Raw genomic sequence first — 14522 nt, forward strand, 5'->3', positions numbered from 1 at the left:
GGCTTCCCCTCCTCCCCACTTCTGGGAAACGTAACCCATCGCCCCAGCCACTCAGGCCGAGCAGTCTGCGGCTGTCTTCAACGGGCGCCCGTGTCTGCCCACGACTCTTCCCTCCATGTGCTGCTGACACGTGGCTGATACCCCACTCCCGCCCCGCTGCCCCAAGCCAGGTTCCTCGTCTACGACACTGAGCGGATGGGGGGCCCCTCACCGGTGACCGGGGGCTGATGGGAGCGGAGCACGAGCAGAGGGCCTGACCCCTGTGAGCGCTCATCCATCCCCCGCTCCTGTGTTTCTGACACCAACCTCAATGCCTTTCCTAGATCGTCAACCCCGAGACCAGGACCCGGGGACTTCATCTGCACGTGCCCCTCAGAGCACAGCGCCGTGCCAACGAGGCGGGGGAGAGGATGAATGCGTGTCTGTGTGGACAGTCGGCTGGACCCGGATGGTACCATGCCAGCTCAGGGGGGTCTGGGCACTCGACTCCGCGTGTGTCTCTTACCTTCCTGACCCACGCTGGGGCCGGCAAAGATGAGAAGCTCGTCCTTGTGGATGCTGCTGGAATTCATGAACACAGACATGGTCGCGGGGCCGACCTCCACAAAGTAAGGCCCCAGCTCCTTTTCAGTTCCACAGAACTCGTAGATAAACGCCCGGAGCACATGGACTCCTCCTGGGAAGAGAAGAGGCCACGTGATAGTTACAAAGAGCACGTGCAACCCTGAACGTCCGTGCAAGGGTGACGAGGGGTGTGTCCTCTGGGGACGGACCTAGCACGGGTGGCCTTCTCTTGCCGGAGGAGCCACCTCGTAGGCAGGGGAACCGTGCGGGGCACGTCACATGCAATAGGGCTTGGCATGTGCTTTCATGCTCGGTGCCGTGAATGTCTTGGTTGTTTGTTAACCAAGGATGCTGCCCTGGGCCCCGAGAATGACACACTGGAACGTATCCATGAGGAAGCAAACAGACAACGTCACTCTGGGGCGAGGCAAGAGAAGGCAGGAGCTGTGACAATCACAGACACACACGCACACACACGCACACACACGTGCACACACCGGCCTTCTAGGAAGTGAGGGGTGGGGTGGGGCCGGCCGGCGGGAGGGAAACAGACCAGAGAGCACGACAGGAGGGACCTGGAGGCAAATCGAGAAGGATAAGCAAGATGAAAGGAGCAGGAAGGATTCGAGAAGCAAAGGGACTTAGCACATGCGTGGCCAGACTGCCATAAAGAAAGCTGAAATTCCAGCAGAGAAATGACTTAAAGACATAATTAAAAAAAAAAACAAAAAAAACCAACTCTTTCCTGGGGATGCCTCGGTGGCTCAAAGCATCTGCCTTCGGCTCAGATCATGATCCCAGGTTCCTGGGATCAAGTTCCTCATGGGGCTCCCTGCTCAGCGGAGAATCTGTTTCTCCCTCTCTCTCTGACACTTCCCCCACTCATGTCCTTTTTCTCAAATAAATAAAAATCTTTTAAAAAAATCCTTCCCAAAACAAAGGAAACGAAGCACACCGACAGCCTGGAAAGGCACAGCGCACAGCAGACCGAGTTGATGTGGGACAGCCGGCGCTGAGACGCGTTCCCGCGCAGGGACCTCACATATAAACAATGACTTTGAGCCAGACAAAGCCATCAAGTCATCTCCAAGGAGGAAAAAGGAAGCTGACTGTAGAGCCCCACAGCTCGGAAGTGTGGACGGTCACGCGGACGGCTCCCCACGGCACCAAGGACGAGGACCCAGCCCCTGCACTTCTGAGTCTGCGTCTGTGGCTGGAGAACCTGCACTTGATCCTGACATCAGATACGGATGATGTCAGTCCAGGGACCCCACTCGGGCCAGACAAGAGCGGAGAAACCCCTCCGTTCCTCAAGAAAAGAACGTGTGACCAGGATGGAAGAGCCAGCAAGTTGTCATTCACATGTAACAAGTCTGAGTACGGAAGAAGTGGGACCAGTATTGCATGAGTCTTCCTGACACGCCTATTCCGAATGACGCATCTGATCTGGGCCGCTGTCGCAACGTACGGAGGTCTCTCAACACTCAATGAGCAAGCAAGTAGATTAGAAACCGGACGGGGGTACTCCAGACAGAGGCACAGCACCCAAGGAGTTGGCGAGACAGGGACCAGCATGTGACAAGATGCTCCACATCCTGCGTCAAGGCCAAGTACACAGGAACCACACCCCTCAGGGACAGCCCTGATCGCCCCCGACGACACCCACCATTGGCCAACATGTGGGGCCCAGAAGCGCTCGCTCACCGCTGGTGGGGATGTGGGACGGCCCATGTGGGGCGCCTGGCCGACTCCGTCAGAGGAGTGGGTGACTCCAGATGTCAGGGTTGCGAGTCCCAGCCCCATGCCGGACATAGAAATGACTTAAATAAATACATAAACTTAAAAAATATGGTGCAGCTGCTTTGAGGGACAGTTGGATGGCTTCTTTAAAACTAGATACACCCTTACTCTAGGATCCAGCAATCACGAGAGCGTGGGACACACTGGTGCTGGGATATCTGCTGAGACAGAGTGGGGCTGAGGGGGAGGCCCCCCCAAATCCTGCCTCAGGTCAGGTCCCCCTCCTCCTCCTCCTCATACGCTCTCACACCCACATATAACACTCACACACATGCACATGCGTCCCTGGCAGGGGTGTGATCAGGAGGACCAGACAGAGGGTGAGCGCAGGTGCTCAGGACATGAAGAGGTCGGGAGCCAACACACCCGCTCTGATGAGGGACATGGGGCTATGACGCCTGACAACCTGCCAGCTGTCATCGTTTCATTTCTAACATTGACCACGTTTTAAGCCACAAAGACAACTTGGCATGTTTTTTAAACAAATTGGGAGAACAAATCTGCTCATGATGATGGGCTGGAACTTTGAATTAATACTGAAGCCAGAACACGAGAAAGGCCTTGCGACAGGTGGTGATTTTACTTCAATAATAAATAATAATGTAAGCATCCAACTCAAAATGGAAACCTAGAACAAAAGCATTGTTTAAAAGCAGGAAGAAGGCAGTAAAGATAAAAGCAGAAATTGATAAACTTAGAAGAGGAAATGTAGTCAATTTCCAAATTCCAAGACTGGTTCCTTTTTAAAAAAAAAAGATTTATTTATTAACTTGAGAGAGAAAAAGAGCATGAGTGGGGTAGGGCAGAGGGAGAGGGAGAAGCAGACTCCCTGCTGAGCAGGGAGCTCGATGTGGTTGACCCCAGAACCCTGGGATCATGACCTGAGCCAAAGGCAGGCACTTAACCGACTGAGCCACCCAGGCACCCCTGAGTGTCTGACTTAATTTCAGCTCAGGTCATGGTTTCAGGGCCCTGGGGTAGAGCCCCACGTTGGGCTCCACATACCACATGGTGTCTGATTCAGGTTCTCCCTCTCCCTTTGCCCTTCCCTGCTCTTGGGCTCCCTTTCTTTCTCTGTGTCTAAATAAAACCTTTTTTAAAAATTAAAAATTTTAAAAATTTAAAAATCCTTGATAGGAACCTTCTTACACAGTTGGTAGGAATGCAGACTGGTGCGACCACTCTGGAAAACAGTATGGCAATCCCTCCAAAAGTTAAAAATAGAGCTACCCTACGACCCAGCAATTGCACTAGGAGGCATTTACCCAAAGGATACAAAATTACAGATTTAAGGGACACATGCAGCCTGATGCTTACAGCAGCAATGTCACCCACAACCAAACCATGGAAGCAGCCCAAGTGTCCATCAAATGACGCACGGATTAAGAAGATGTGGTATGTGTATACACACATATATACAATGGAATATTACTCAGCCATCAAAAAGAATGAACTCTTGCCATTTGCGGTGAGGTAGATAGAGCTAGAAAGTATTACGCTGAGCAAAATAAGTCCATCAGAAAAAGACAAACACCATGTGATTTCACTCATATGTGGAACTTAAGAAACAAAACAAAAAACAAAGGGGCAGAAAGAGACAAAGCAAGAAATAGACTCTTCGCTGCAGGGAACACGCTGCTGGTCACCAGAGGAGAGGTGGGTCAGGGGGAAGCAGGTGACGGGGATGATGGAGCGCACCTGCCGTGATGGAGGGCAATGTCAACTCCGTGTTGCACACCTGAGACTAACACAGCACTGTATGTGACCTAACTGGGGTTTAAAAAAAAAAAAAAAAAAAGTCCTGAAAAAGGAGGAAAGATGAGAAGCTCCTCAACATTCAGGAAGTTCTACCGGCCCCAAATCTGGTACCAAGCTTAATGGGTGACACCAAAAGCATCTCGAAACAAAGATGCCACTGTCCTCTGTCCTCGACCACCTTGTTCTGGAAGCAGCAGCCACGCTGAGTGAGACGAGGACGGGACAGGTGTCAGCTTGGAGGAACGGGGAGGGCGTGTCCCCATCTGTAAATACTGTTCACATGACTGGCCAACACTAAGGAGTGAGCTTCACAGTAACTACACACACTGTGGTCATTCAGAGCGACGGAGGGTACAGAATTCATAGCGAACACAAGTGACTCTTTTACGTCCCAATAACAACCCACTGGAAGAGAAAATGAAAGAAAAGATCTCACATACCCCAGCACAGAAAATAAAATCTCTCCCGAGAATCGTGCACTTTCCCTGCGAAGATACTTTTTTAAATGCTCCTAAAGACACAAGGAAGACTTGGGCAGAGAAAGGTATTTTCACGGGTGGGGGAGCTTCTTGAACATAAACAGTCTGCGGAAATCAATTCACGAATTTAACACTATGTGGACAAAAAGGCCAATAAGATGTTTTCATGCGAGCCACTGGGAGTCTAAAGTCTACGTGGGAAAATGGACAAGTGAAGATAACCAGAGTAATTTTAGAAAAGACGAGTAACGGAGGGGAGCTCAGCTGCATGGACAGCAGAACCCAACCCACAAGCAGGGGTGAGGAGGGCGGGCTGGGGGCAGAGACTGGTGCTCTCTGGATCCCCAGGGGCAGAGCCAGCAGCACCTGGAGGTGGCCATTCAGATAAAAAGAAAGCAGAGCCGGCCCCCTCAGACTCGTGGCCGGAACGCACAGTCCAATGTACTAAATATTCAACTGCGCGGACATCTCAGAGACGAGCATAGTGCCCTCGGGGTGAACCCATGGCCCCCAGCTCCCTATAAGGTAGGGGTTGGAACTTCGAGAACGTACCATACTCAAAAAATAATAATAATAAATAAACAGAAAGCAAATGGTGACATGGTGCGGGTGAGCAGGACAAGGTCGGAATTCTGCCCCCCGCCCCCACCCCCCAACACCAGCTCTGGGGCTCGGTCCTTTTCTACGCAGACTGGTTCCAGTGCCAAGATGTCTGGAGAAAGACAGCTTTTGTGACTTTGCCTAAATGCAAAGTGTTTGACATCTTAGTGCAAAAGATTAAGTGTGCAATGTTGTGTGTGAGTGTGTGAAGGACTGAAGGACCGTATCCACAGTCCGCACCAAAGCTCAGAGCTTTCCCCGTGGAGGGGGTCACGTGGCTCACTAGGTATGTGACCGCAGGACAAACCCCTGCCCTTCTGGCGTCCCTGTGCTCCTCCAAATGGAGGACAGGGCGATGGTGGGACTCGATGAGGAAATGGTATATGGGGGAGGCACAGTGCGGGCACCTGAGCCTTTGTTATCAGAACACGGCAGGCGCGGGTGGACTGGGGGGAAGTGGGGTCTCCTTTCGGTCCTGGTGTGGCCAGAGCTACCTCTGGGGTCTCGCTGTACCCGCACTCCCTGCCTGGGTTCAGATTCTGACACCGAGTACCCTACCTTTTCCAAATTGGTGGTAGGCGGTGACCGCCATTCCCCCAGACACATTGCAGACCGTCACTTGAACCCCAGAGCCATCTCCGAAATCCACTGCCAGATGCAGAGCTGCTTGGGAAGCCACCTGGACCCCGAACCCCAGACTGGGCGGCGCCTGAGCGTCCGTGTCTGGGAAGCCACAGACAGCGGGGTCCACCGCGTCAGCAGGAACTTGCACGGAGACGGCTCCAGGGTGACACTGAGCAGGGGGACAGAGCTGCTTGGGACGAGGCCAGCATGCTGAGCCATTGTGGCCGAGGAAGCTGTGGGGAGAGAGAAGGACAGCTTCAGAGAACCCAGTGGTCTGAGCAGAAGGGACGGAGACCGAGCGGAATCTGATGGCAGGGCTGACTTTCCCAGTTCCCAAAGTGGGGTCCCAGGACCAGTGGCACCAGCATCACCAGGCTCTGGTGAGACATGCCAGGTACATGGAGTCAGAAGCCGGGATGGGAGGGGACACGGGGACACTGAGGGCAGCTACAATCTGAGAGCTCCTCTCTGGCAGCGTTAATCCCAGCGTTAATCCCAGCCGCGATGCAAATCCTCTCCCTTGGCGCTGAAGTAAGGGCCGTACAGGCCATGCTCCCCGAAGGTCACGACCTCTGAGGTTTCTGTGACAACACCCAACACGGGCTGGGCGCCAGCCTTTCCGCCCGCGGCCCGTCGTGCTGTGAGCGCGCTGCGTGTGCACTGGGAATGTGCAATCATTCATAGCTCCAGTCCAGATGGGCGAGGCCCGGTCCGAATTACAGAGCCCACCCAGTAACGTGGGCTCTATTGGGAAAACAGTGGCCGGCTGCGTGGCCCAGGGTGCTAGGGCTGCAAGCACTGGCCACAGCTGCAACCACCACTGGGTGACCAGGGGGACCGTGACGTCGCCAGCTCCCTGGGCGTGGCTCCAGAATTGGGGCCTATGGTGGACGCTGGCCCCGCCGCCACCCGCACCCTACCTTCCGGGTAAGGTGGGAGAAGGTGCGGTTGGAGTGCTGGTATGCGGGCACGCAGCCACCCGAGCGGGGGCCCCCATCGCAACAGTGGCCGCTGTGACGTCGGTCCCTGGAAGCCGCTCTGGGGCCATGTCCTCTGCAGAGCGCCGCTGTCCCGAGGGGCAGGAGGGGGTCTGTGCACTCAGGCGGCAGGAGCCCTGTGCGGGACAGGTGCACTGGAATTCAAGAGGTGAGTGAGCGAGGGGGCGCGCCGGGGCCTAGGCTGGCGGCCGCATTGCCTTCTGCACCGTCAGGAAGCTAGAGAATAAGGGTTCCCGCGCAGCTGCGGGCTCCCTCATCTGGGGGTTAGTGCAGGGTGGCCCCTGCGTTGCAGATGGGTTCCGGAGAGGGTTTGCACCTGCCAGCGCAGTGGTCAAGAGCGTGCTGCTGGCAACCACCAGGAGCCCGGGGAGCCGCTGTTACCCCAAGTTCACGCTGCTCCCTGCTAGCAACCACGAATGAGCTCCTCTATAGGGTCAGCTATGATCAAAGGGGGCAGCTGAGCAGTGACGCTCTTGCAGACATGGAAACTGCAGTGCACACTTTCCTTTAGTGAGGATCCAGCTCAGGTTACGCTTTCAGACTGGCTGAACCACTTCAAAAGGACTAGGAGCCGGAAACACGGCTCGCCCCCAAGTCCCAGGGCCGCCAGACCCACCAGCAGCTTCCTGGAAATGTTCCGCCGCAGCGGGCAGACACGCACCTGGAGAAGCCCACAGAAGTCACCGCACGTGTTCCCAGCTGCAGACATCCATCGGCAACAGGGGCCCGGGCCACTGCTGCCCTGGAAGCTCGCGATTGTCACAGAAGGTCCCTGGGAGTTTCTGGATATGAAGGAAAAAGGCAGAGACAGGAAGGCTGGCCGTGCTTCGCTCGCTCACGTGGCCCGTGTGGCCCGCACCTGCTCGTCAGCGGTCTGGGTGACAGTGGGGTGCCTGCAGGTAGAGCTGACCCCGCCAGGGCTGTGCCAGCGTTCAGGGATGACTGTCATGGAGCGGGAGTGTATTTAAAGCCATTCACTAACATCTGTCCCCAGCTGGGACCCTGCTTCAGATGGCTCCCCAGAAGGGTGGGTCACTGTCCTAACATGCTCTGCGGTCTAGGGGAGGCGGCCTGGGCTCGGGTCACAGGGAGCTGACCCCCGAGGCAGAGCCAGGCCTCTGCAGGATTCACCTGTAACTCAGGGCTACAGTTGAATGCCTGGTGGCTCCCGGGCAGGGCGGCTGCTCACCGAGTCTGGTGCCCTCCACGGTTCTAGGAAGGGGGTGCGAGGGGCATGACCACAGCCAGCAAGGATGAAGACCTCTTAGAGGGTCCATTTCGTGTCCATGCTACAGGACCCCGTTTACCTCAAACCAGGGGCCCTACAGGAGGGATGTGCTGAGGCCACTCAGGCCCAGGGCACTCAGACAGGGACGCCGTCCCCCTGCTCTGCTACACAGCTGGATCCTTGTCCTCGGGCCGGTGAAGATAAGCCGCTCTGGCCCAGGCTGCCCTAACGTGCTGGGCAGGAAGCATCTGGGCTCAGAACACCCGGCTTCCAGCCATGGTCATGTGGCAAAGGCACAGACTTCAGATCGCAGCATAAATGCCACAGGTCCCGTCAGCCCCTTGCTGCCTTGCCAGCTGCTGGAGCCACACCTGCCTAGGGTCTGCCCCAGGCCCTCCCTGTCTGCGCAGGGTCACCTGCTCTCTCCACGTGGGAGCTCTCCCCCCGGCCGTGCCAGCCGTCCTCCCACGACACAGTCCTAGTGCGCTCGTCCTGGCTGCTTGCTCCCTACCCGTTCCCTTAGGTGCCTTTAGCTGTTAACGCAGCGATGTTCCTTCAAACCCCGCAGGTGCCCTCTGAGCTCACACAGCCTCCCGAGGACAGACAGGGAGCACCACCCCAGAGTCCTGCTCTGCTCACACCTGTTTCCAGAGCTTTCCTGGAGCAAGGCCTCCGGACCCCCGCCCTGCTGGGGGCTTCTACTCGCTCCCTGGGGACACCTGCCACTCCTGAGAGGGCCTTCAAGAGCATCAGGGCTGCTTCTGTTAACCTGCACCCAGCTCTCCTTTGTCTGGACCCCAGAAGGAAGAGGCCCAGAGGACACAGAAAGGCACCTGTGTCATCGGGGTAAGCCCCCACCAGAACAGAGTGGCTTGTCCCAGCAGCGCTGCCAGCAGGGGTGGCTACTATCTGTCCCTACAATTAACCCGCTTTCTCCAAACGGGCCACATTCCTTCCCGTGCCTGCCATTCCCTGTTAGCGGGGATGACGCCTTCCTTGGCTCCAGCTAACGGTCCTCCACGTCAGTCCCCGAGCCCAGTCCCCAGCCTCGTGTCTTCCTGACTCCACAGACACAGCCGACGCCCCCACGCATCCCCGTGGAGTCTGGAGGGTCCCATGTCGCCCTATCTGCTGTTTGGATTACGTTTCCCTCCTGCACAGATTTAGGGTTCCCCAGGGGAGGATAGGATCTTACTAGTCTCTGTAACCCAAATTCTGCCTTGTAAGGTGGGGGCTTCAAATATGGGGAGTTTTATGGGGAAGAAGAAGGAAGAATCATGCAAATAAATGGAGGGCAGGTGCGTTGAGGTGCATGGGGGGGGGCTGGGGGCACAGCTGTTCCGGTGGCCTGGCAGGTGGGCCACACGGGCAGCTCGCCTTAGCGAACATGGTGGAAATGCACTAGTCACCAGGAAGGACAAAGAAACGTCTGCATCCAGACACCCTGTGTTTGCCTTCGGAAAGATCGAGTTTGTTCTCTGTATGCATCAATGTTTAATTTTCATTAGGGTAAGTAAAACCATAGATTTCAGGACCAGCATGAGGCAGAATCCCAAAGCAGGCCACGTGTTTTTAGAAGCACGCCGACTTCCAACTTCTGATGGCCCAGTGCTACGTTCTTATGGTGGCAGAACGACCACAATAAAAACATGGAGCCGACCGTCTTTCTCATTCTCACTTCATCCATGCTCGGTACCTCTGTGCTGTTATGAAACAGACCTCAAGGGTTTTTCACCCTAAACCCCGTGCCCACTGAAGACCAGGTCCTCGCTCCCCGCCCCCAGCCCCTGGCACCCACCACCCATCCTTCTCCAGGAACCCGGCTGCTCTAGGGGCCTCGTGCACGTGGAATCTTGCAATATCCATCCTCTGGGACCGGCTTATTCCACGTAGCGTCCCGTGCTCAGGGTTTGTCTGATGCTACCATACCGCACCTGCGAGAAGAACAGTCCCCCACTCTTCCTTCCATGGCGATAGGTGTTCTGAGCTCTCTGCAACCCTTCATCCTCACCCCAGACAGCACACCCGACCTGACGCCAGCCCGGGCAGGTCCTTGCACGCCCCTGTGCAGTGCTGAGGAGCAGGGCTCCGTCGGGGCTCGTGGACATACTTGTCGGCATAGTCTCCCCGATCCCAAGCGGCCTGCATCCTCCCACTGACGGCACTTCGCGCTGTTCTGCTGGTTGTTTTCAAAATGTTCTGGAAGGGGGACAAATAGCAGTCATTTAAGAGCTGCTTACAAAACCCCAGCTATATTATTTCTGTCCTAGGATAGCAGCTGGCCCTGCTGGGCTGCAGGGAACAAAGCAGGCTAGCCCCCTGTCCTCCCAGAGCCACGTTCTCGGGGTCGTGGGGGGCCAGCTGGAGAGCGGGAGCTGTGGATGCCAGGAGAGTGGGGGGTTACGGGGGAGGCAGGGAGGTCAGATGGGGTCTTCAAACCTGGGACTTTGCATGTCCTTCTGAATGAGACAGAGGTGTGGGCACCAGAGTGGCATAATCTGACCCATGTTTTGGAAGCCCCGGCCTGGCCACCTGTTGATAAAGGCTGAGGGAGGCAAGAAACCCAAGGGAGATGTTCCGAGCTGGCTCTCCATTCAGACACTGCATTGGCCCTAGAGACAGCCAGCGCCGATAAGGGTAGGACAGCAGCACTGGGTCTCCTGATGGAGTCCTTACAAGACACAGGGCACTGTAGGCCGTTTGTGTCAAACTAACCAGCACAGACCTGACTTGACTGACACCGGGGCTGTGTCCAGACGAACCGCCATAAGCTAGTAATGTGGACTGGAAAATGCACTGAACACAGCAGCCTCCCGAACACTGAGCTTAGCCCGGCCTGCGATACGCGCGCTCAGAGCACTTCATGAGCCGACACCGGGCAAAACCCTTGGCTACAAAGCTGATTGTATAATAAAGCGCCGACCATCTGCTGTGAGTGACTGGATGCTGTACTGAGGGTGAGAAACAGAGAGCCATGTGGGCGCAGGAGGGTGGTCGGGGTATCGGCTGTCGACCTTGGGACCGTCCACCTGCCGGGTAGCGAGCTGCCCCCCAGCATCCTGGGAGAGGACGGGCCACATGTCACCAGCCCAGGAAGAGATGCCGTTCAGAATTCCAAGTATGCGAACAGCCACCCTAACAGTTAATGTGACAAAGCGAAGGAACAGCAGATAAGCAGGTGGGGAGGCCGCCAGGCCGGTGGGGCTGGCCAGCAAGACGGTGCCACACTGGGAAGGCCAATGGGCCACCCGACTCCCGTGACCCCAAGGATCCCCCACATCGAGTCACGGGCCCCTCGAGGCTGTGGGGGGCAAGACTGACTACCGTACAAATGTAACAAAAGCCCCAAATGTTTTACTTGGCATTAATGAAAACATAATTCCGATCAGGAGCCCCAAGCTTTACCGGGAAGCAGTTTTTAGGAGAATAAGACACCCTAAGAAGAGAAACGTTAAGTTTGCCCTTGCTGTTCTGTCCTGAAGACAAGAAGACTGAGAGTGTCTGTCTTCCCTCCCAGCTCAGCTACCCAGTGTGTCTGGACTTGTCCTTCTAAACTCAAGATGTGTTTACCCAAAATCACTCCCAGCCTGTCACATGAACTACAGAAATGGGTTTTATAACCTTCACTGCTCGCAATATTCACTTGGGGTAAGAAGTATAATGACTCATTTGCGTTTGTTCTAGAAAACCGTATTTGCTCATCAACTTTTTATGTAACATTGAACCTACGAACTATGATATTTTATGGGTCTCAAACCCAATTCCAGAGTGGGGGGTGGGGTCCCCCCAAAACACCAAGGGAGTTTCAGATACTAGCAAGAATTCAACTCACTTCTGGCCCCTTCTACTCAAGACAGCATCAGACCCCACAGGTGATAGGTTTGGTTCCCCACGCTGTCCCCCACACACTGAGGCACTAGCTGGAGCCCCAGGCTGGCCCCTCTGCTTCTGATCTGCCACTACCAATGGCGGGTTCTAACACTCTCCTCCCTAGGTTCTTTTCATTCCCTAGAGGGGCTCACAGAACTCAGGGAAACCCGTAGTCATGTTTACCAGTAAAGGATACAATAGAGGATGGGACTGTACAGCCAGATGGGAGAAGAAGGGGGTGTGGCGCTCCCATGCCCCCCGACCAGGGTCCACTGTCCCCAATCTCCACGTGCTCACCAACCCAGAAGCTCCGTGATCCCTTCCTCTTGGGTTTTTAGGGAGGGGGTTGGTTAGAGGTGGGACTAAGAGTTTCAAGCCAAGAATCACAGGGCTGTTTCCCCCGGCAGCCAGCTCCCCCAGCCCTGGGAAGGGGTCTGAAGGTCTCCTTTAACATAACACAACACACCCTCTGGCCCTTAGCTAAGGGTGAGTCCAGGGGTATGGGGAGCTGGGAGCCCTGGACAAAGACCACACGAATGACCAAAGCTGTATTTCTTCCAAATCCCGATATGGCATGTGACTGTTACCTAAACGGGGTGTAAAGAAGTCCACGCCATAACCTGAAGTTAGGCCTGTCTGCTCTTCCTAGCGAGCACAGCATTTTACAGACCGATGGAGTCTCGGGTTTGTAAAGCCGGGCCTCAGAACGCCTCACCATCAAACCCACCCCCGGGGCTGCAGCCCCTTGGCCCTCACCTGAGGCCGGGGTGGCTGGGGCTCCAGGAAACAGGGCGCTGGGGGTTCGGGTGGGGCGCGGGTGGGCTCAAGGTCAACAGGAACCACGGAAACCCCAACAGCACAGGCAGGAGGCCCTAGGCCCTGGGGACCCAAGGCTGAATACATATCCCCCGTCTGTGCAGGAAGCAGAGCCCCCCTCCCCCCGGGGGCTGGCTGCACACGGTTATCACAGGAGCAGGTACGGGCAGGGGTGGGGAGCCTCCCACTGGTTCATGACAAACACACGGTAGCAGGGTCCCCGGGTGTCTTGGAGAGCACCCTGCACTCGAACCTCTAGCAAGCCCTGCTCCCAGAGCATGACAAGTGCACCTTGGCCGACGCCATTTCTTGTTAACCTGAAAACCCCCCTTCGAACTTTCCCAGTGGTGGGTGAGCCTGGAGGAGCTGCCAACAGGAACGGGGCGCACTATGATCGGCTCATCTGCAGACACAAATGCACAACTGCGGACCCCATGGGGAGCACTAGGAACTCCCCATGGGGGAGACCCCCCACTGGGAAGACCACTGGGGGGGCCCCATGGGGAGCACTGGGGGCCCCACAAGGAGGACTGAGGACCCCCACGAGGAGGACAGGAAGCTGAGCTGCAGGGTGACGTCTGCCGGGGGGCGGGGTGGGGGTGAGGAGGTTCCAGGAGCTCCCGCAAGCCGGCTCCCTCGGGTCAGGACAAGAAACGCTGGGTCCGGGCTGACTGCACTGCCCGCTGGGAGTCAGAGCTCATCCTCAGCAGGACCGCGTCACGCTGTCACTCACGTCACTCTCTGGGCCACAGCGCATGGATCACCCCCCATGGCTGGCTCAGACGCTGCCTTGCTTCTCACACCCGGAGACAACCTGTCCCGTCACCACCCCACCTCCGCCGGCCCTCCCGATGGCCACGCACGGCTGCACTGTGCTCCTCTGTCCGGCTAGTCCAGCCTGAGTAATGGGTCTTCCGGAAGCAAAGCCCGAGCGCCCCAGATACAGCAGCAGCTGTCTCAGGAATACCTCGTCCCGTGACACCAGCGGGGGTGGGCGCTCCGGTCCCGCGTCTTCTCTCCCATGTGTCCTCGTGCCCGGAGGACCGCTGGCCTTCTCAGTGCTCCTGAAAGGCGTGGGATTAGCGCCGGCCGCTAGGAAAAAGGGAAAGACCAGGCCTGAAGCCTACAACGTGCAGCCAGGAGAGGGCGGCCGCAGCACGCCGTGAGAAGTCCCACCCGGGGTTGACGCCACCTGCTTTCCCGTGCGTCACGGAGCCAGGTGCCCGTGGGACCTGCTTCTGAGTGGGGGCCATGTCTGCATTCGATGCCTTTTCTCTTTCTAACTCACTGATAGATTGTCTAGGATAAGCCAACGCCGGGCGCTGTGGGGGAGGTCCCAGGCCAGAGCCCAGGCTCACCACCCGATCCGGAGGGCCATCCCGCTCTCCTCCAGCACTCAAGCCTTCCCCATCAGAGAGATGGGCACAAAACGGGGAAACCACAGTCCCAAAGACCAGGTGGGGATCTGCGGGGCCAACATGAAGGCCAATAAGATCCGCGAAGTTTAAAAGCCAGGATGCTTCCACACAAGTCCTCTGGATGCACACTGCCCAGCTCCCAGGGCCAGCCAGGCCGGCACCCACCTGCCTCGCCTGCCGGAGCAGAAGGGACAAGCAGTAGAAAGAAGGCCCCTGGCGCAGACGGAACCACTGAGGCCAAGTCAGCAAACCAGGGCGTCATACATCACCTACCCGTGCTGCCAGCCTCCCCCAGAAAAGCTGCCGTAACCGTCAGGAGTTTCCGGGTCAGCATCAGTGAGGTAATCTGTCCCGTGGCCCCTGCCCC

At 56.7% G+C, this 14522-nt stretch overlaps 1 protein-coding gene across 1 annotated transcript in view; it reads right to left on the reverse strand.

The window, feature by feature from the left end:
• The window catches only part of PKD1L1 (polycystin 1 like 1, transient receptor potential channel interacting), an 84066-nt gene extending 73202 nt beyond the window's left edge, over window positions 1-10864 (reverse strand). The window contains exons 1-6 of the mRNA XM_047694726.1: window positions 10728-10864; window positions 10162-10250; window positions 7485-7605; window positions 6746-6957; window positions 5760-6058; window positions 506-676 (exon numbers count right to left, since the gene is read on the reverse strand). Coding sequence (XP_047550682.1) covers window positions 506-676; window positions 5760-6058; window positions 6746-6957; window positions 7485-7605; window positions 10162-10199 — 841 coding nt within the window. The 5' untranslated portion in view covers window positions 10200-10250; window positions 10728-10864. The remainder of the gene's footprint in view (window positions 1-505; window positions 677-5759; window positions 6059-6745; window positions 6958-7484; window positions 7606-10161; window positions 10251-10727) is intronic.
• Between the last annotated feature and the right edge of the window lie 3658 nt (window positions 10865-14522).

This window comes from Lutra lutra, chromosome 11 (assembly GCF_902655055.1).
Source record: "Lutra lutra chromosome 11, mLutLut1.2, whole genome shotgun sequence".
NCBI lineage: Eukaryota > Metazoa > Chordata > Mammalia > Carnivora > Mustelidae > Lutra > Lutra lutra.